This window comes from Moschus berezovskii, chromosome 15 (assembly GCF_049115385.1).
Source record: "Moschus berezovskii isolate FMDL1 chromosome 15, NW_MosBer_1.0, whole genome shotgun sequence".
Classification (NCBI taxonomy): Eukaryota; Metazoa; Chordata; class Mammalia; order Artiodactyla; family Moschidae; genus Moschus; species Moschus berezovskii.
The window spans coordinates 44,624,296-44,644,975 of NC_142474.1; the positions used below are offsets into that span (position 1 = coordinate 44,624,296).

The window sequence follows — 20,680 nt, forward strand, 5'->3', positions numbered from 1 at the left end:
CTCCCGTGGATTCAACACCGCACACATCGGGCAAACAAACAGGCCTCAACCGCGTCCCTCCTCCTGTCTTGTCTCACCTGGGCTTTGTCCTCAGTCCTGCCCCCCACTCAGAGTCCTCCTCCCTCGGAGCCCTCCTCCCATCCCGCCTGCAATACCCTCCCTTGCTCCCACCCGGTTCCTCACCAGCTTCTCTTCCAAAGCTGTTCCCGGTTCTGCTTCGTCTGTCCTAATACTTAAGCAGCTTTTTCACCTCAGTCTCCCACTCTGAATATGTGGACATGAAAGGACCTAGGATTTGGATTTATTAAAAACAGTTCCTATTAATTTCATCATTATTTAAAACATATGGACAGATCAATATGTGTGAAATGGAAAAGGACAGTTGAGGAAAGGAATGTTATTTTTATGTTTCTAAGAACATATATCAAAGACTGGAAAGTTTTCTTTGCTTAAAATTTAAGTAAACTATTTTTTAACAATGACTTACAGATTGAAGGTCTTAATGCAATTTGTCTGTTAAATACATCAAAGTTAAATTCCCCTTTAAATGTGGAGCTTACATCAGTGCAATTATGGTTGCAAATCTGCATATAGAAATTTTGGGAAATGAAGGTCTTTGTCGTTTTCATCTATGATGTTGCATTATTGTGCACGTGTGCTCAGTCGCTTCAGTTGTGTCTGACTCTTTGCGACCCCATGGATGATAGCCCACCAGGCTCCTTTGTCCATGGGGTTCTCCAGGCAAGAATACTAGAATGGGTCTCCATGCCCTCCTCCAGGGGATCTTCCTGAGCCAGGGATCAAACCTGCATTTGCAGGCAGATTCTTTACCACTGAGCCATCAGGGAAGTCATGTTATCATATTTGGTAACAAACCAAAAAGCACGAGGCCGCTCTCAGGTGGGGAAATAGGTTTAGCAAAGTCTGCTGCACTCCAGGCCCTCGCTCCGTGAAGTCAGGATGCAGTATAAGGGGTGACAGGAGCCTGGGCTCCCAGCCTTCTGTGCTTCAGGCTTGGCGTGCCACTGAGTATATAAGTGATATGACTTCCTTTCACCTTGGCCCCCTGACCTGCATATGATTGTCGCACCGCCCTGAGGGGGCCCCTGGGAGATTTTGAGGGGGTAGACTGAGGAACACACTCAGTTTGAGGCCGCCACTTTGAGCACAGACCCTCGTGGTGACACTAAGGATGCCGAGGAAGGCAAGGCAGCCCCTCGGCCAAATGAGCCCATTTTATTTTTCCAATGTCTTAGGGTGTTGGGTTTTTTTTCCCCTCATCCATATAGTTTCTTACTTTGGAACATAACCATTTGACTAAAACCTGTTACTAGGCATCCTGGAATTTCAGAACATAGTGAGGATGTGAGAGTTGGACTATAAAGAGAGCTGAGTGCTGAAGAATTGATGCTTTTGAACTGTGGTGTTGGAAAAGACTCTTGAGAGTCCCTTGGACTGCAGGGAGATCCAACCAGTCCATCCTAAAAGAGATCAGTCCTGAATATTCATTGGAAGGACTGATGCTGAAGCTGAAATTCCAATACTTTGGCCACCTGATGCGAAGAACCGACACATTGGAAAAGACCCTGATGCTGGGAAAGATTGAAGGCGGGAGGAGAAGGGGACGATAGAGGATGAGATGGTCGGATGGCATCACCGACTCAATGGACATGAGTTTGAGTAAGCTCCGGGAGTTGGTGATGGACAGGGAAGCCTGGCGTGCTGCAGCCCACGGGGTTGCAAAGATTCGACTGAGCGACTAAACTGAACTGAGTGAGAAAGAACCAGTCCCCCTGCTGTGGGTCAGATACGAGGAATGACGTGTCCAGTGACCTTTGTGACCTGGATGTTTCTCGTGTGTCCTGGCCATTGGTTCCCTTTCCAGGCACTCCCAACCCCAGGCAGCACATGCCTGCTGTGGGATCGATGCCAGAGGGCTGGACAGCCTGGAGGCCAGTTGACATCCAGCCGTGTTCCAGCCCAGCAGGGGCCTCGTGTGGCTCTAGATGGCAGGTGGGGTAGGCTGCATTGCTCCAGCCCCTGCATCGCTGGCAGCCAAGACCCTGCTGGGGTCATACCCCAGTGGCTGGGTGCCCGGCTGGGCAGGGTTGCCGCCTGGGTCCTCTAGCCAGTCTATGAGCCCTCTAATGCCCTGATAGAAACCCCTTTTGTCTCAGACTCAGCACAGAAATCTTTCGTTTGTAAGAACCTGGCTCCCCCAGTGATGTCCTGGGAGGCACCAGTAGTGTGGGATCCAAGCAGCTTGATATTTCAGGTGCTAAAAGCACTGGGAGCATTTCTTTCTCCCATCCCGCACCCCCGCTAATTTGTTTTGTAGCCAAGAGTATTTAACTTGTTTTAGGAACCTTTTTGCTTTCACTCTGCTATACATTTTAGTGCATCTTTTCCCTACCAGTGCTAAAGAAAGCATAGTTTTAAACATCAAGCACAGAGGAATATTCTATCATAGAAGTCACAACAGTTCCTGATTTTCTTAACGGATGTTACAACCTCCTCTCATGAGATACATGATGGAATAATATAATAATAAACAGTCATTTGTAAGGAGATCCCAAGGGGCCCCTCGGTGAGCATGAGGCTCAGCATTGAGCCCTGAAAGCAAGGTGCGGGGGTGACACTTGTAAATTGGCCATACCTGCTTCTAATAACCCCAGACAGCCTGTATCATGCAGCAATACGTAATAATTGCATCACCTTTTCTCAGACAAAGAATCGTTCTTCGCTGGAAATTTAGACATAACTAGAACCATCTATGTGAGCTGTACATAAATTTATAAATGTATTTATGGCGAAACATAAGTGAATGTTCAGTTTTAGAAAAAGTGTAGAATTAACATGTCAGATTGGAGACCTAACTTATCTGCTATCCAAGGAAATAGTTCTAATACATCTCTAAAGTTCTTATTCTGTACAGGGAGTGATTTTTATACAGGTTTGAATTCATGGGATTTTAATTTGGTGCCAGCAGGATAAAGTGCATATTTATAAATTTAAAGGTCCAGCTAATGTTGGGAAGGTTAAATAACCTTGATGTGTGTCAGTAGAGGAACTTTAGAAGGTTATTTTAAAAGCTTCATCAGAAAACAATTTTTAAAAATTGTAGGTTTGTTGCAATGAGTGAAATAAGGTGAATTATTATTATAGATGATTCCTCAGGTTTTTAAGAATGGGAAAGTGTATTTTCCAAGACTCCAGAATTTCAGATGACTTTAGAATATATTCAGCATTTGACTTTAAGGGATGACAAGCCTCGTACTGGGAACTCCCAGACCTGGGCGCTAGATTGAGCTCTGTCCCCCACAGGCCTCAGGGACCTTGCCCAACCACAGGCAGTCAAGTGGATGAGGGGGCCCCGGGGACCTCGGAGGCCCTTCTTTGAGCATTACTGGGTCTTCTGATTTATTGCTGGGCAGTTTATTATTAGGGCCACGTTGTCCTTTCCTCGATATAGTAAAAGCTTCAATGACCTTTTCCCATTGAGCACTTTTCCCCACCATAGTAAAGACCAGCACGGTTCTGAGGGTGTATCTGGTGGTATGAGACCCACAGACAAAGAGTGTCTGTAACATCCATTCTCTTATGCAAAGGGCTGCCTGAGCGATGCCCACACTGCAGAGATGGAACCGTGCTGAACACCCCTAGACATTGGCTGGTTTGGAAGCAGCTCACGGGCAGTGGGCCTCCGGCAGGACTTCCAAGGATGGTGGGAGGACAAGAAGCAGGATAGGGTTTCTCAGGGCACGTTGAAGGAGCAACAACCAGGGTGGTTTTGATCTAGTACCCGATGCATGCGTGGACGTGGATCTGGGCAGCACTGGAGAGAGCCTTGTCCAGAGCCGAGTTCGTCCTGCGGATAACGGGGAGCTGAGCACAAGCGCGTTAGGAAGCTTGAGGCTTGGTGGTTGTGTGGGGTGGACCGTGGCCAGGAGGGCTGATGACAGGAGGCATAGAAGCAGGCGAGGGGATGAGGACCTGGCGAGGATTTATGTGTGTGTGTGAGTTTATTTATATGTGTGTATGCATGTTTGTGTATGTATTTATATTGTTTGTTGTTGCTGTTTTGCTCACTAAATCGTGTCCATCTCTTTTGTGACCCCATGGACTATAGCCCACCAGGCTCCTCTGTCTATGGGATTATCCCTGTGAGAATACTGGAGTGCGTTTTCATTTCCTTCTCCAGGGGATCTTCCCTTCACAGGGATCGAACCTTCTTTACCACTGAATCACCAAGGGAAGCCCCGTGTATTTATATACTTGTGTGCATGTATGTGGTATGTTTTGTGTGTGGAATATTGCAGCCCAGTGGGGTGTAGGGCTGAATGCTAAGTGCCCCAAGAAGGCAAGATCTCCTGGCACTGTGTTCATTTTTTTTTTTCTCAAAGCAGCATTGGTTCGGGAAAGCAAGGTGATGAATTGAGAAAAAGTGGGAGCAGGGCAGGATGGGACCCCTCCTCACCATGGACATGGCAGCACCAGGGCAGACTCAGCAGGTGTGTCAGAGGGTACACCCAGGGATGTCCCCAAAGAATTCTAACCTGTTGGGAAGTATAAATGTACGGGAAAGACTTCCAGGCACAGTTTCTCTCCACGTGAGAGAAGGTGCTCTCTAATCCTGTTGGAATTCAAGCAAAGTATAGATTTATTTGCAGTTATTAAGCTGCTGCTGCTGCTGCTGCTGCTGCTAAGTCGCTTCAGTCGTGTCCGACTCTGTGCGACCCCATAGACGGCAGCCCACCAGGCTTCCCCGTCCCTGGGATTCTCCAGGCAGGAACACTGGAGTGGGTTGCCATTTCCTGCTCCAATGTGTGAAAGTGAAAAGTGAAAGTGAAGTCGCTAGAACTTCTAAGAGTCTCAGTTATTTCACGTTGTCTTAGCTCATTTTGTTACTGGAAATAATTAGACACTTAAAAACAAACTTCTATTTTTCTAAAAATATATAATTCCCGTTAGTTTGAATTTACATTAGTCAAATTGAGTGGTATTTTACTGAAAAAAGGGTTTACTGTAGCAATAAACGAAACTTTCAAGTTTTAGGTTTGACGGAAGAGTAAATATTTACAAGGATAGGTGGTGTGTGTCAGTCGTCTCCTGATGTGTATCCTTAAGTTAATAATAATTCCTACTGTGTGCTTGTGTGGATCACAATAAACTGTGGAACATTCTGAAAGAGATGGGAATCCCAGACCACCTGACCTGCCTCTTGAGAAACCTGTATGCAGGTCAGGAAGCAACAGTTAGAACTGGACATGGAACAACAGACTGGTTCCAAGTAGGAAAAGGTGTTCGTCAAGGTTGTATATTGTCACCTTGCTTATTTAACTTATATGCAGAGTACATCATGAGGAACGCTGGGCTGGAAGAAGCACAAGCTGGAATCAAGATTGCTGGGAGAAATATCAATAACCTCAGATATGCAGATGACACTACCCTTATGGCAGAAAGTGAAGAGGAACTCAAAAGCCTCTTGATGAAAGTGAAAGAGGAGAGTGAAAAGGTTGGCTTGAAGCTCAACATTCAGAAAACAAAGATCATGGCATCTGGTCCCATCACTTCATGGGAAATAGATGGAAAAACAGTGGAAACAGTGTCAGACTTTATTTTTTTGGGCTCCAAAATCACTGCAGATGCTGACTGCAGCCATGAAATTAAAAGACGCTTGCTCCTTGGAAGGAAAGTTATGACCAACCTTGATAGTATATTAAAAAGCAGAGACATTACTTTGCCAACCAAGGTCCGTCTAGTCAAGGCAATGGTTTTTCCCGTGGTCATGTATGGATGTGAGAGTTGGACTGTGAAGAAAGCTGATCGCCGAAGAATCGATGCTTTTGAACTGTGGTGTTGGAGAAGACTCTTGAGAGTCCCTTATACTGCAAGGAGATCCAACCAGTCCATTCTAAAGGAGATCAATCCTGGATGTTCATTGGAGGGACTGATGCTAAAGCTGAAACTCCAATACTTTGGCCACCTCATGAGACGAGTTGACTCACTGGAAAAGACTCTGATGCTGGGAAAGGTTGGGGGCGGGAGGAGAAGGGGACGACGGAGAATGAGATGGCTGGATGGCATCACCGACTCTGTGGACATGAGTTTGAGTGTACTCCGGGAGTTGGTGATGGACAGGGAGGCCTGGCGTGCTGTGATTCATGGGGTCGCGGAGAGTCGGACACGACTGAGCGACTGAACTGACTGACTGACTGTGTGCTTGTTGTCCAGACCCCACATGATGAAATGTCTGTATCACAGAGTCAGTCTTGTATGAGGTAGCATCCACTGGTTCCTGAGTGTTTCCCATAAGGTTTCATGAGAATGGATAAGCCATAGATTAGTCAAGTTTCATCAAAGAACATTCTATTATAACTTGGTTCAGCTTCTCAGTGGCCTTGGAGACTTAAGATAGATGACTGCACCAAAACAACAGACTTCAGGGCTTTTTCCTTCTCTTTTTAGCTGTAAAACCAGTAATTATTTTCATTAAGCTGCAGTCCAAGCCCCCGACACCTAACTAAGAAAGTAGAGCTATGTGAAAGGTAACAGATGGTGGAGGCTTCAGTGATGAGGGTGACGTGTGTGCTGCCAGCTTGTTCCATGGCTTCAAAAGGTGTAAGGTGATCACCTCGGGGGTGGTCCTGAGAGGAACAGTCCACCTGAGAGACCAACACTATGCTTTGTCGGACTTCCCTTCCTGAGCTGAAAATGTCGAGACTTTCAAGTACATGCTACCAGTGAAGGATACTAATTACATCTGTTTAGCCATCACGGTCTAATAAGTGTCTGCATGACATACAGTAAATAAAAATGCAATATAGCAACTCAATATATGGAAAATTAGAAACTTGTATTCCTACTGGATACGCTCACCATGTAGTGTATGAGCTAGCCTGCAGTTTCCAGCAGAGAAAACGTTCTTTTACCTTGAGGCCTCTCTCTGGAAGGTCCATGGTCTCTCGAAGCCCAAGTCACCAGAATCTTCCTTAGCAGGCTCTCAGGGGGAGTGGACACTCCAGCAATGTGTCAATTGATAGAGCATCAGAGGAGTCACAGGAGAGCTCCCTGAACCCAAGTGCGTCCTGGGGAGGAGCAGGTAACTGTGGCCTTTGAGCTGGACCTTCTGGTTGCGCTTTTGGCTTTGTTAGTTTCAGAGCAGGCATTGACCTTCTTCAGTGGCAAGCTTGCCCCCGTTGATGGGAGAACAGGGATTCCTGAGCCGTGGGGGAGCTCTGGGGATGTTGGACGTGTCTGGAGACGTTCCGGTTGTCACAGTGGGGAGTGGGGCGTGCTGGCATCTAGTGAGTAGAAACCAGAGGGGTCACACCCTATGGTGCCTCAAAGTGAAAAAAGAAAGTGAAGTCGCTCAGTCGTGTCCGACTCTTTGCGACCTCGTGGACTGTAGCCCACCAGGCTCCTCCGTCCATGGGATTCTCCAGGCAAGAATACTTGAGTGGGATGGTGCCTAGGACTCCAGCAAAGACTTTCCAACCCGGAGAGTCAGCAAAGAGAAGCTGTGCAGGGATGCCAGGGCAGGGGAAGGGCTAGGCCCTGTGAATTAACCCATGCATTTCGGCAGCCATCAGAGGATGAAAGGAAGCTCCCAACTTAACCAAGGACAGGAAAACACGTGAAGGTTTAACCAGGGAGACTGAAGCAGGGGAGGCAGGTGTTTTAGTTGAACTCTATGGAAATTGCCAACATGGGTCTGTTTTTCCAAAAAAGAGGAGGGAGAACAGTTCATATGTTTCAGCTTGTAAGGGAAGGGCTTCCCTGGTGGCTCAGTGGTAAAGAATCTGTCTCCCAACGTAGAAGACACAGGTTTAATCCCTGGTCCAAGAAGATCCCACCTGTCTCAGAGCAATGATGCCTGTGTGCCACAGCTCTTGAACCTGTGCTCCAGAGCCCTGGAGCCCCAAGTACTGAAGCCTGTGCACCCAGAGCCCACACTCTGCAATAAGAGAAGCCATCACAATGAGAAGCCCTTGTACCACAGCTAGAGAGTAGCCAACACAGTCACAAAGACCCAGTATGGCCAATTGATTAAAAAAAAAAATCAACTGAAGAAGTAACACATGAAGTGAACTAATTGATTCAGAATCAACATGAAAAATATCCGAGACGTATTTTGTCTGGAGCCCAATCTGGCTGCGAGGACGTGGCTGTAGGTGTGAGTGTGACAGGGAGGGGCTCAGGGGGGCTCTGTTTCCCCACACAGGCCATCAGGGGAGCCGACAGGGAAAAGGTGAGCCGAGCACAGCCTGTGTGGTGGCAGGTCAGCCCATGGGCACAGATGGTGGCTTTCTTCAGAGGTCCGGAGCCCTGTCTGGTGAGAGATCAGGCCGGGGGACTTCCCAGCCTGGTGTCCAGTTCACACCACTGTCCAGTTCACACCAGTTTCTGTCTGGTTCACACTGGGCATGTGACCGATTTGGGATTTGCAGCCTCTCACACTCTGGGGTATCTGTCCTAGGCCACCTGGCCTGGCCACCATACAGGCAGACTAAGGAAAGGGGCATCCACTGTGGGGCTTGAGCCCTGACCTTGCATGTGGATCTCTGTTTCCTTGCATCCGTGACTACACAGGCTTGTCTGGTTTGAGGTTCTTGTCCCATGAAGTGGGGTCCTAGTGGCTGTCTTGGGGGCCTTGGAAAGGTGAGCGCAGTGAAACCCCAGTGCCAGATAGCAGAAGGGATTCCCTGTGACCAGAATATAGCCTGTTGACCTACAAGATCCTCTTTAACCATTCAGAACTCGATGAAGATTCTTGAGAAAATTCATGTTTTCTTTAGGCAGAGAAGAAATGAGATGGCTTCTCCCGTTTCAAGTCCTAAACAGTTACTTGGGGGAGGAGGCTGCTTCAACTACATTCGGAAGGGAGGGATTTTTTTTTTTAATATAAGAGATTTTTAAATCATGATTGTGAGTTATGGTCCATCAAGATCGGCCTTGGATACAAGGAAACAACGTCAAGAAGAGCATTGTAAATGGAAGTTTTGTTTCTGGGAGGAAGTGCTCTCCTTGTGGGGATTAATCTCTTTTTGTGTGTTGATTTCTTTTTAACACATAACAATAAGTGGCAGGGTGGTAATTGCAGATTGTTCAGCTATTAATGCTATTTACTGGAACACAGTTCAGAGAGAACATTGTTTTCTAAAGAAACAATAAACAACAGTTCTCTTTTGTTCTTCCATGGAAAAATATCCTTTGGTAGGTATTTGTGGGCTTGAGAGATGTTAACAAAAGAGAACCTTTTAGTAATAAGACGTTAAAATAAAATACCTTTTTTTTTAATCGAGTCTTGGGTGAGTGTGTGCAGGATGGGGCTTCTGTGAAGACCCAAAGCCTATGTGTCACCATCATCTGTTGCTTCCTTCCCTGGGTACCCCTGGAGGGCTGGCTTGTCCCCATTGGGTCCCTACGCTCTGGACCTCACTCTCAACTGTGCAGAGCTGCCCCCTGCCCCTTAGAGGCCATTGCTTAGAGGAGGTTCCCCCCTGTGATCGCACCTCCATGGACATCAGGGCTGTGTGTCTAGTGTATACATTCCGGAAACACGTTTTTAAGCCACGGCAGCCACTTGTTAACTTCACTTGAAAGTATAGCTTTAAAAATATATTTGCATTCTTAAGCAGAGTGAACGAGGTGAAAGAATACTTTGCCCTTGAAAGCTGAGTGTCGCCCTCAGCATGGTGCCATGCATTTGAGGCTCTCTGCTCACTGATGTCCAGGGGGTCCCCGTTGACCCCGAGGTCACAGTTTCTCTTCTGATGCTTGGGTTTGTGTCTACACCTTGGTCTCTTTCTGGCCTTGATTGACCTCTTACTCCCTGTGTATAAAACGGAAAGGTCGAATGATGACCTTTCAGACCTTCCTTCTCTAAGGTTTTGTGGTCCGAAGGAACACTGAATACACTGTCACGCAGACTCAGTGAATCTTCCCCGCCGTGGATTTCGGTACTTCTTCCTGAGAGAACAGGCATGTGTGTTGGAGCCTAACCTGGGTCTTCGCGTGAGGGTGAGGAACTGCTCTGCTTGGCATCAGTAGTGATGGCAGTTATACCTGCCCTGCACATTGGCCATGGCCTTGGGCGGCACCTGAGTGTGTTCAGCTTATGGTTTTCTCTACGAATTTCTTTTCAGTATCATGTTCAGTTCAGTCACTCAGTCGTGTCCGACTCTTTGTGACCCCATGGACTGCAGCACACCAGGCCTCCCCATCTATCACCAACTCCCGGAGCTTACTCAGACTTATGTCCATTGAGTCGGTGATGCCATCCAACCATCTCATCCTCTGTCGTCCCCTTCTCCTGCCTTCAATGTTTCCCAGCATCAGGGTCTTTTCAGGTGAGTCAGTTCTTCGCATCAGGTGGCCAGAGTATTGGCGTTTCAGCTTTAGCATCAGTCCTTCCAGTGAACACCCAGGACTGGTCTCCGTTAGGGTGGACTGGTTGGACTGGTTCACTGTTATGAGGAGCTTCTGTTTCTCACTGAGGTGTTCCTGAGACTGGACAAGCAGTGAGCCTGGAAACAGTGTGGCTGCCTGTCTAGTACCTGCCTTTGTGTGCGTGGTTCACTCCCTGGGGCTTCCCTGGTATCTTCAGGCAGTAAAGAAGATCCGCCTTCCAATGCAGGAAATACAGGTTCCATCCCTGAGTCGGGACGATCCTCTGGAGAAGGAAATGGCAACCCGCTCCAGGATTCCTGCCTGCGAAATCCCATAGATAGAGGAGCCCAGTGGGCTACAGTCCGTGGGGTCGCAAAAGAGTCAGACACAACTGAGCAACTAACCAGCGTGGTTCACTCATGGGGATAACTCCTACCTCAATGATTCTATAGGTTCTCACGTGCTCAGGTGCCATTAGTGTGTCTGATCAGCCTGTTCTCAGTGAGGCTGTGACTCCCTGCTTCTGCTGCAGAACACGGTCAAAGCTACTGAGGACAGGGTGGAGGAGAGCGTGGAGAGACTTGACTCAGTTTGGCTTCTTCTGCAACGAGCAGAGTTTAGCATACTCCGACCTACCCCCGCCCCCACCCCCCAGGCCCTGGTAGATTCTAGGGATGCCCAGATGCCTTTGTGTACAGATCTGACTATCCAGGGTGGTCCTCTTCCAGAACGAGGTGTCTGTGACCAGTGAGCTGAGCGCTCAGTCTGTACATGCGAGACTGGCACAGCCTCCAAGTGAAAGTGAAAGAAAAAGTCGCCTCGTCGTGTCCAACTCTGCAACTTCTTAGACTCTAGCCCACCAGGCTCCTCTGTCCATAGAACCCTCCAGGCAAGAATACTGGAGTGGGTTTGTCATGCCCTCCTCCAGGGGAGTTTCCTGACCCAGGGATCGAACCTGGGTCTCCCGCATTGCAAGTGGATTCTTTATCATCTGAGCCACCAGGGAAGCCTGACACAGCCTCCGTGCTCCCCTCCCCCCAATCCCCCACCTCGTCATTTACCAGCAGCAGCTCCTTGAAGCCCTCACTTGCTAAAGTATCGTCGCGAGGGGTTAATCACCGCTCCGAAGCACCTGCATCACCCTCATTAGGCCAGCCTGTTGTGCAAACTGTCATGTTGTGGATTTGAGGCTTATCAGGGTCACAGCTAAGACGGTCCTTACAGAGGCAGACCAAGGCATCTCCAGGGCCAGGGGGCGGGGGAGGGGGCAGCTGGCAAGTCCCTTCTCTCTGTGATTCTCAACAGCGTCCCTCATCTTCTGGAATCGTAAATGTGCCAGGACTTCCTGGTGGGTTTGCAGCCTCCCTTGTCAGCCTCGCAAGTTAGTGGTGACAACGCACGATTCCATGAATATATTAAAAACCACCAAGTTGTGCTCTCTAAAGTGTGAATTTTTATTCTAGGTAAATTATATCTAAAGCTTTTATAGACAACAAAAAGAACAAGAGGCTTGTAAGACAGGCTGGTGACGTTGTCAGCTCCAGTATCAGAATTCATATAGTGTTTCTTAAAATCAGTTAACCAATCAGTCTCTCCCTTTTCCTGGAGCAATCAGCCCATCTTCATCAGTTTAAAGGCGAGCTGAGTTTTTCTTCTCAGATGAGGGATTCATTGTTAAGCAATCATAAAAAAAAAAAAAAAAAAACTGAGGCTCTCTTATAGGGCTTGTGGTTTGCAATGGCTTTCTCTGCCATCTGCCTTCTAATTCTGTCCCTGGTCCTAGGCATATGGTTCAAGCAGCAATGCCTGTGACCCTTAGAAGTTTGTTTTGTGTTTGTCTCTCTCTCCTTTGCTGTGTCTTCTCCAAAGCACTTTTCAGGGTGAGAAGTAGGAGGTGATTTTGTTTCTCCAGCGGCAGAACCCAATTACTCTGTCCTGTCATGTTTCTCCTGACCTTGGTAACATAGTTACACCCGGAGAAGTCACATTTGTCCAGCATGCATAAAAACCTCTGCCTTTCCTCCAAACAGATTACACCACACTTGGCCTTTAGAGCAGCGAACGAATTGCTTGTACTGCGTATTCCTTGGCCCAGATCTTGAAAGTAATTTTTCAGCTTTGTCCTCTGTGTTTATTTACAGTCTTTCTGTAAGGGCAGTGCTTATGACATGATCTGTTATGATTTTCTTTTTCTTAATATGTATTTTTATTCATTTATTTGACTACACTGGGTCTTAGTTGAGGCATGTGGGATCTGGTTCCCCTACCGGGGACCGAACTCCTGCATTGGGAACTCGGAGACTTAGCTACTGGGCCACCAGAAGTCCCTGTTAGGCTTTTCTTTCCTTCTTCTTCTTTTTTTTTTTAGATTAATGAATTTATTTTAATTGGAGGATAATTACTTTACAATATTGTGATGTTTTTTGCCATACATCAACTTAAATCGACTTACAGGCCATAGTCATAGAGCCTTCTTATCAGCAGAAGCCCTTCCTGAACTGCTGTAGAGCCTGGTGGGGCCAGGCTGCAGTTTGTGGTTTTAGAGAAGTAGAGACTCCACAGCAGCAGTGAGGGGACCTTGGGATTGAACTTTGGGGGGGTTCTTCAGATCTGTCCTTCCGGAAGCCAAGACTTTTCAGCATATCAGCCTCGCCAATAAGGCAGTCATTGATACTTAGAAATTTGTTGTCAAGGCACTTCAGGATTGTTCCTGCCTCTTTAATTGTTAAAGAAAGCTTAGATTATGTCCAGAGGTAGTGTTCCAAGTAACCCGCTGCATTCACTTCTGCTAATTAGTAATTCCACGAACGGGATCTGTTAACCAGATTAATGGGATAACAGGATCCCAACAGTCCACATCTTCCCAAACAGAAGAACTTCCCATAGACTATTATAGAGAAAAAGTGTCTTCTGAAAACCAGTGAGGAAATCATTCAGTGGTTTAGCATTTTCCCTCAGACGTGAAAGGACTCCAGCGACTTCACACACATGGATTCTATTTCTGAACAATTCCGTTTGGCCTCCTGGAAGGTCTGAGTGACTTTCGGGGGAATAACCGGATCTGTTTGCTCCGAGAAGCGGGCGCGAGGCCGCCAAGGAAGCAGGGAGACAGATGGCCGGCTATTGTGTTACCACCATCATCTGCTGGGCCGTGAGCAAATATTAAGTGAATAATATATATGTAATTGGTGTGAAAGTACAGTTGCAACATTTCTAATTCCATGTGAAGGATGGCTGCTTCTTGAACACTTGTATTTCATCGAATGCTATATTGAAATGTTTCTGTTTACAGGGTTAATCCATTTTAAACTGCTTTATACTGAACGTTTTTCCCCCATTTTTTGACACCACTGTGCAATATTTTGAATTGAAATGGCCTGTAATGGCCCTTTTTTATTTTCCATAACAACACGAGCACTAAATTATAGCTGTGCAATTATGTAAACAATGGAAATGCTTCCAGAATGAATCCTTCCTTTTAAATTTTCATTTTGTGTAATTGTTGGAAGGTTTGGAGCCATAATAAACAAAATTATTTTACACATTTATCGTTCTAAAGGTCAATTATAAGAGAACTAAAGAAACAGCACTATGCAAAATGAATAAACCAATTTCTGTTGCTATCACCATATGTTTTTCTTATCACTTATGGTTTTTCCAGTTGCTGTGTACATAGCATTCAATTAAAGCGATTCATTTACTAGGCTGAATGCGGTTCGTGTTTATAGAACTGTGCTTTGGAGGGGAGGAAGCAACACGCCTCTGTTTGAATTACCTGATTTTTTGTAAGATCAGCGATAAGAGACAGATGCTCCTACCAGTTCCTTTCCCATAAACCCGAATCTGTGGATAAGCCGTACATCCATAATCATCATCTTACCATCTAGTTTTCATACTCAGTGTAGCATGTGTGTGGACTTTTAACCAAAAACGAGAGGAAAATACTAGTTTGGGGGTCCATTCTTCCTCCTACAGCGTTTTGCAGATTGAATTTGATTTCCCTTGAACAAAAGCACGTGAAAGAGTTTCATGCTGGTCAGTTTTCAAGAATAAACTTCATTCCTATTTTAGAGGCTATTTTTCATTCAGCTTGTTTTGCTTATTATTTTCAGTCCATTTAAAATGTGGAAAAGAAACTAATTTTTGCTATCAGACTCACTTGATTGGGGTTAACTCTAGAACTCCTTAGAAGAGCGGGCTCTAGCAAGTCTAAAAAAACCTTTTCCCATTTTTATTTCATCATTTGCCCTGTGAATTATATACACTTTGGCTGGTTGCTGTAACGCTTTGCTAAGGATATTATTTAAGAGCATTAATTTGTATTTTTTTAACTTCTGGGAGAATATAATCTAAGAGGCTTTGGGGGCCACCTTTGAAATGTTTTAAAAAGCTCTTTCTGAGCATCAGCAAAATAGTAGTTCACTGAATTCTACAAAGGAAATTACAGAAAGTAAAAAATCCTTCATAACCTTTACTTCCCTTATGTTTTTACTCCACTTACTTCTGTGTGACCCTTTCCAGTTTACAAAGGCATGTGTTCACATCTTTCCTGATACATTCAAGTCCAGGGGAAATCAGCCCCTGCTTGGAAGAGAAACCAGAAGTTAGCACAGTGTGATCTGTCCACGACCACGTGCAGGGGGCCTTGACCCCAGACCTGGGACTCTTTTTACGCTGCCTGAGTCTGACTGCAGAATAGGGCCATTTCCCACAAAGGAGGAGGCACGGAATAGCCCTGAGTCACACCCTAGGAGCCGTTGCCCTGGCTCTGCCAGCTCTGTGACTCCCAGGCAGGCAGCTGGATCAGGGACAAAATTCTCTCTCTGCCCAGGATGCAAACCACGCTTTTAACAGGGAGAGCCTGCATCCGACTGGAACCTTGAGCAAAAATTCAGTACCCTTGGTTCACTATAATTGTACTGATTAAAGGGTTATTTCCTATTTATGACATAGGCTGGGCTTCCCGTGGGTGGCGCAGTGGTAAAGAATCTGCCTGCCAATGCAGGAGACGCAGGTTTGATTCCTGGGTCGGGAAGATACCTTGGAGTATGAATTGGCAACCTACTCCAGTATTTTGGCCTGGGAAATCCCATGGATAGAGGAGGCTGGTGGGCTCCATGGGGTCTTAAAGAGTCAGACACAACTGAGCAACTGAGCATGCACACACACACATACACGACACAAAGTTTTCCAGAACATTCTTATTTACGTGGAAAAAAAAAAAAGTGAGTTACTTTTTAAAAAAACGACATAGTGTTCCCTTTGGACTTGAATATGACAAAAAAAAAAAAAGAAACATGAGTGTTGTATGTGTATAATTGGTGTTTGAGAAGCACTGTCCTGTCTGGTCTCTGTGAAGAAGGCCTGCTGACTGAGCGGAAAGTTTCATTCTCAGGATTTCCATCTTTGCAAAGAGCACAGCCATTACTCTGCTCGGGGTGTGTGGAGAAGAAGGCGAGAGAGGGCTCTTCCCGGAAATGGCCAAGCACTGGGTGGACCCCACTCTTCTGGGAAGGTGCAGCTGCTGCCCTTCTAGCACCCCAGTTGTTCCTGATTTCAAAATGTCGTCACTAAGATGTAGTCTTCAGGCTGTTCCATTTCAGTGTGGGTAAGCGGAATAAGCCAGCATATGGCCGTAAGTTGGCCAACTGGCCACACAGTCCCCCGCTTTAACCCCCACGTTAACCCCAGCCCAGTGCTGCTGTATCTGGCGGCTCTGCTTCTCCTGGGGGCCGCCTTCCGTGGGTGGCGGGCAGGCCAGGCCAGCCATCTGTCATCTTGCCCTCTCTTTCCAATCTTCTCACCCATAGAAACAGGTTCCGTTGAAGAGCCTGGCTGCAGTCCAGGGGGTGGGGAGCCTGGGACTTGATCTTGCTGCCCGCACTTCTGCTGTCTTCAGCATTGGTGGCAACTTCATTTTTGGAATGCCCCATTTGCAGCTCATTGCCCTGACACGTCTGAAACTTGTGAAGTGAAAATGGATTTCATGTATAAATTCTGGCTTTAGCTTGTTAAAGGATTTTGTTCCTAATTCCCATAAACTCATCCCAGAAAACCCTTTTTTAAAATTAAACCTCTCAATTCCAGTGGTTTAAAAAAAAAAATCTGTGATTTAAGTATGTGCTAAAGATGTTAAAAATCCACATGGATCAAGGCTCAGTTCCTCCTCTCAACAGATGGAATGAAGGCAAACCTAACCAAGTTAACATCATGGTTGTTTGCATTATTAATCTTCCCATGCATGGCATTCTGCTACCTTGCAAGCCAGGTTTGCACGAATCCTTTCGTGGCAGCAGATGTCAACAGAAGAGCGCTTCCATCTGCTCCCCGAGGCCTTGATGTCTGATACCCCTTGACGAGGCCCAGTGCAGAGTACCTCTGTGAGTAATTACAGGTGTGTGGTAAGGAGCCCAGGGCATTAATCAGAGGTTTCATTATGAAAAAGGTGGATCTTTTGTTCCGCTCCTGGAGCGAGAGTTGACCACACACTTTCTAAACTGCAGTGTCCATCTGCTCAGCTCCTAGAATGTTTGCCTTGGCTAATGTGGACACTGAAATGTATCAAAGGACGTGATTACAGCAGGTTTAAACATTAACCCAGGAGAAGCATGGTTCGGGTTTTTCTTTCCTCCTTCCTTTCTCCGTTTTATCTGCTTATTTATCTGTTTGATCTCTCTATTTTTCAGTATAGGAAAATGTCTGCTGAAATGCTAAAACCTTGCATTAGTAGTTGTGAAGTAATTTGCCATATAAGAGTTTTAATAGAGTAGGCACTGCACAGTCATTTTTAAAGGACATAAACATAATGATTTGTAGACAGTGAGCTGACTGTGTAAGGAAGAAACCATAGAAAAATGTTTTGTGAACACAGGAAAATTTTCTTTTACCATTACAAGTTTTTCACTGAGGTTATTTTTATTATAAAGGACTTAACCTGTTAGGATGTAGCACATTGCTACTCCTTTACTCTAATTTAATCGAGTTAAATTGGGATTATCTTAAGGATTTTCAAATAGCCACCCTGAAATTTGAGGAAGGTTTGAGGGACGTTTTTTGGTGTGTTTTTCTTCTTACTCCTACTTTTGGGGACTAGTTCTAGGTTATGTAAGTGCAAGTCACATACCTGTAGCACTTCAGTACCTTTGATGAATGCACTTGGCCTTGAACAGCATGAAAACAGTTTGTGGTTTTCTTACTAATCCTCTTTGCACACAAACACTCACACAGATGGCTTCAGAGATGTGGCCCAGCCGTGGATGGCAGGAATGCCATCCAGGAAGGGAGCAGCGGTCTGCCATGGGCTGGAATGGAGTGTCAGTCTCAGAACAGAGCTGGCAGGCAGAGGCCAGCTGGCCACCCACCAGTGAGAGGCCTGTTGTCTGGGGGAGATCGTCCACTCGCTGCACCGGGCACAGCTGCCTCACCATCCACTTCTACCCAGAGCACTGCCCACCATGTGATCCATCCCAGCAGAACCCCATACCCCCTCCACTCCCACTGTTTCACTCTTGCAGTCACCCAAGGAGTGAAGTTTCCAACTCTGCTGACTTAAGGAGTTTGTCATAGAAGAGTGTGCTTTGACTTTCGTGAACTGAAGAAGTTGAGAATTGACAGCTGCTTGCAGGTTTCATATATTTATCTACTTCCACACTCATCAGATTATAAAGGGTCTGCCTGCAATGCAGGAGACCCAGGTTCAATCCCTGGGTCAGGAAGATCCCCTGGAGGATGGCATGGCAATCCACTGTAGTCTTCTTGCCTGCTGAATCCCATGGACAGAGAAGATTGGTGGACTACAGTCCACGGAGTCACATAGAGTCAGACACAACTGAGCAACTAACACACAACACACACAAACACGCCTGTAGCTCAACCAGGGAGCTTGCCTCTGCATGAAAAAGGCAAACGCGTCTGGTCTCAATGCCACGATTTAGATCTTAGACAAATCACCCTATGAATGGTTTAGCATCTCCATTCTCTTACCTGTAAAATGAATACAGTACCTCTGGACTAACTCATCTCCTAGAACCTTTCTCTCTGAAAAAGTCCCATGAGTCTGTGTTCCCTTAAATAATCACACAGTAGCCTTATGTACTGGGCTTCCCTGGTGGCTCAGAGGTTAACGCGTCTGCCTCCAAAGCGGGAGACCTGGGTTCGATCCCTGGGTCGGGAAGATCCCCTGGAGAAGGAAATGGTAACCCACTCCAGTATTCTTGCCTGGAGAATCCCATGGATGGAGAAGCCTGGTAGGCTACAGTCCACGGGGTCGCAAAGAGTCGGACACGACTGAGCGACTGAACAGAACAGAACAGAACAGCCTTATGTACCAGGCTTCCCTGGTGGCTCAGCTGTAAAGACTCCACCTGCAATGCAGAAGTCACGGGAAGACATGGATTCGATCTCTGGGTCGGGGAGATCCCCTGGAGGAGAGCACGGTAACCCACTGCAGTATTCTTGCCAGAAAAATGCCATGGACAGAGTAGCCTGGCGGGCTACAGTCCATAGTGTTGTAAAGGGTCAGACACAGCTGAAACTGAGCCCAGTCATATGTACAGATGAACTGATGACTTTGGAACTGTGGTTTTGAAAGTTACAGTGCTGTTTTCTTCTCTCCCCTTCTAGGATATCCTAAATACCATCATAAGGCACTGCCCGCCCCGCTTCTTCTCCCTGGGTTTGCCTGGCTTCTCCATGCTCGTGGGGGACTTCATCACGGCTGCTGGCAGGGTCCTCAGTGCAGACACGCTGGCGGTGAGTGTGACAATGCTCAACACCCGGCTCCCAGGAGGCTTCCCAGTGGCTAACAAGGTTCAGATTTCTCCACTCCTAACAGGTGTTGACTCATTAGTGCAACGTGAAACCGGGCTCTCGGGTAGATGCCCTGGCAGCTGATGTGTGAAATTGTAGGATAAGATGACATGCTGGTGGTGGAAAGGCGTTTCATCAAAAGGCCAGAGTGTGAGAAATCATATCCTCACTAATATCTCAGCACATTTGCACGGTGAGAAGCAGGACTCACCTCCTAGAATCTCATTAGCATTTTTCGGTAAATGGTGGAGCAGACATGGACGTCTGTGGTCAAGGGAGAATCTTAAGTGTACATACTCAATGAAGCTTTCCTCTGTTATTAAGTCTTAGTTATTGTAAGTCTAGTAGAAAATATGTTCTTAAAATATAAACTTAGAACTTTAAAATCTTTAACTGAAAAATTGATATGTATCTTTTTATTCATATGGCTTAAAACTCAGGCAGAATTCTTATACTAAAAAATTAGAAGCTAGTGGACTATATGAGCATTAAGGGCTACGAAAAGAATTTATTTGTAACTTCAATGTTTACCTCCTAATACTGTTATTATTAGGGCAAGGTATTAATGCCTTTGAGTGAACACTCTTATCTTAGTTTAAAGGCTTTCACATCTGCACTCTGTATACATCTGTGTTCTGTATGGCTGTTACCTGTCCAGACCTATTTTTCCCCTCTTCAAATGGCTATCCTGGTGGCTCAGATGGTAAAGTGTCTGCCTGCAATGTGGGAGACCTGAGTTCGATCCTTAGGTCAGGAAGATCCCCTGGAGAAGGAAATGGCAACCCACTCCAGTACCCTTGTCTGGAAAATCCAATGGACAGAGGAGCCCTCTAGGCTACAGTCCATGGGGTTGCAGAGAGTTGGTGTAATTCAATTCAAATGGTGTAAATAAATTTGTTTTACATGACTGAAGCGACTTAGCAGCAGCATCAGCAGCAGTCATGAACTGGTATTAAAATCAATGTGAGTACCAAGCTACCTAAGTTTTTTTTCGATACGTTGTTACTTTTTCATTCTCCTTATTTCTTTTTCTCAGGGCACATTCAAATTCCAGTCCTGGATTTTAAATTAAATTGTTTCTTAATACTTTGTATCACTGGTGTTTCATGCTGGCACTTTCATGAAATTTTTCATATAGGGATAAATTAAAAAGCAAAGGGGAGGGAAGAGAGATGAGAGCAAAAGGGAAGGATGAGTGGAAAGATGGAAGGAAAATGTTGAATTTAACTTTTTTTGGTAAAGATTGTGACAACTTTTCATACTTATTTCTGAAAAAGATTATAGGATAATCATTCGCTAAGAATCTCCTAATTTATTTTTTATCATTCAAATCAGCATTGAAAAATCTTTGGAAAAAAATTGAAAAGCTTTAAAAAAAAAAAAGCATTGGAAAAAGAGGATAGAGAAAGAAAAATCATACATTATTGAAATTTTACTTACTTGTTCTGAGAGTTTCCTGTGAAAATGCAGGTGCCCTTTC

At 45.9% G+C, this 20,680-nt stretch overlaps 1 protein-coding gene across 10 annotated transcripts in view; it reads left to right on the plus strand.

Annotated features, from left to right (window-relative positions):
* RALGAPA2 (Ral GTPase activating protein catalytic subunit alpha 2) overlaps window positions 1–20,680 on the plus strand; it is a 270,104-nt gene that overhangs the window by 124,467 nt on the left and 124,957 nt on the right. For all 10 annotated transcript variants that reach the window (XR_008686475.2, XR_008686472.2, XR_016039170.1 and 7 more), the window contains one exon: window positions 19,015–19,143. Coding sequence is in view for 7 of the 10 variants with exons in the window: in XM_055430686.2 (XP_055286661.2) it covers window positions 19,015–19,143 (129 nt within the window). In the remaining 3 variants the exon portion in view is untranslated. The remainder of the gene's footprint in view (window positions 1–19,014; window positions 19,144–20,680) is intronic.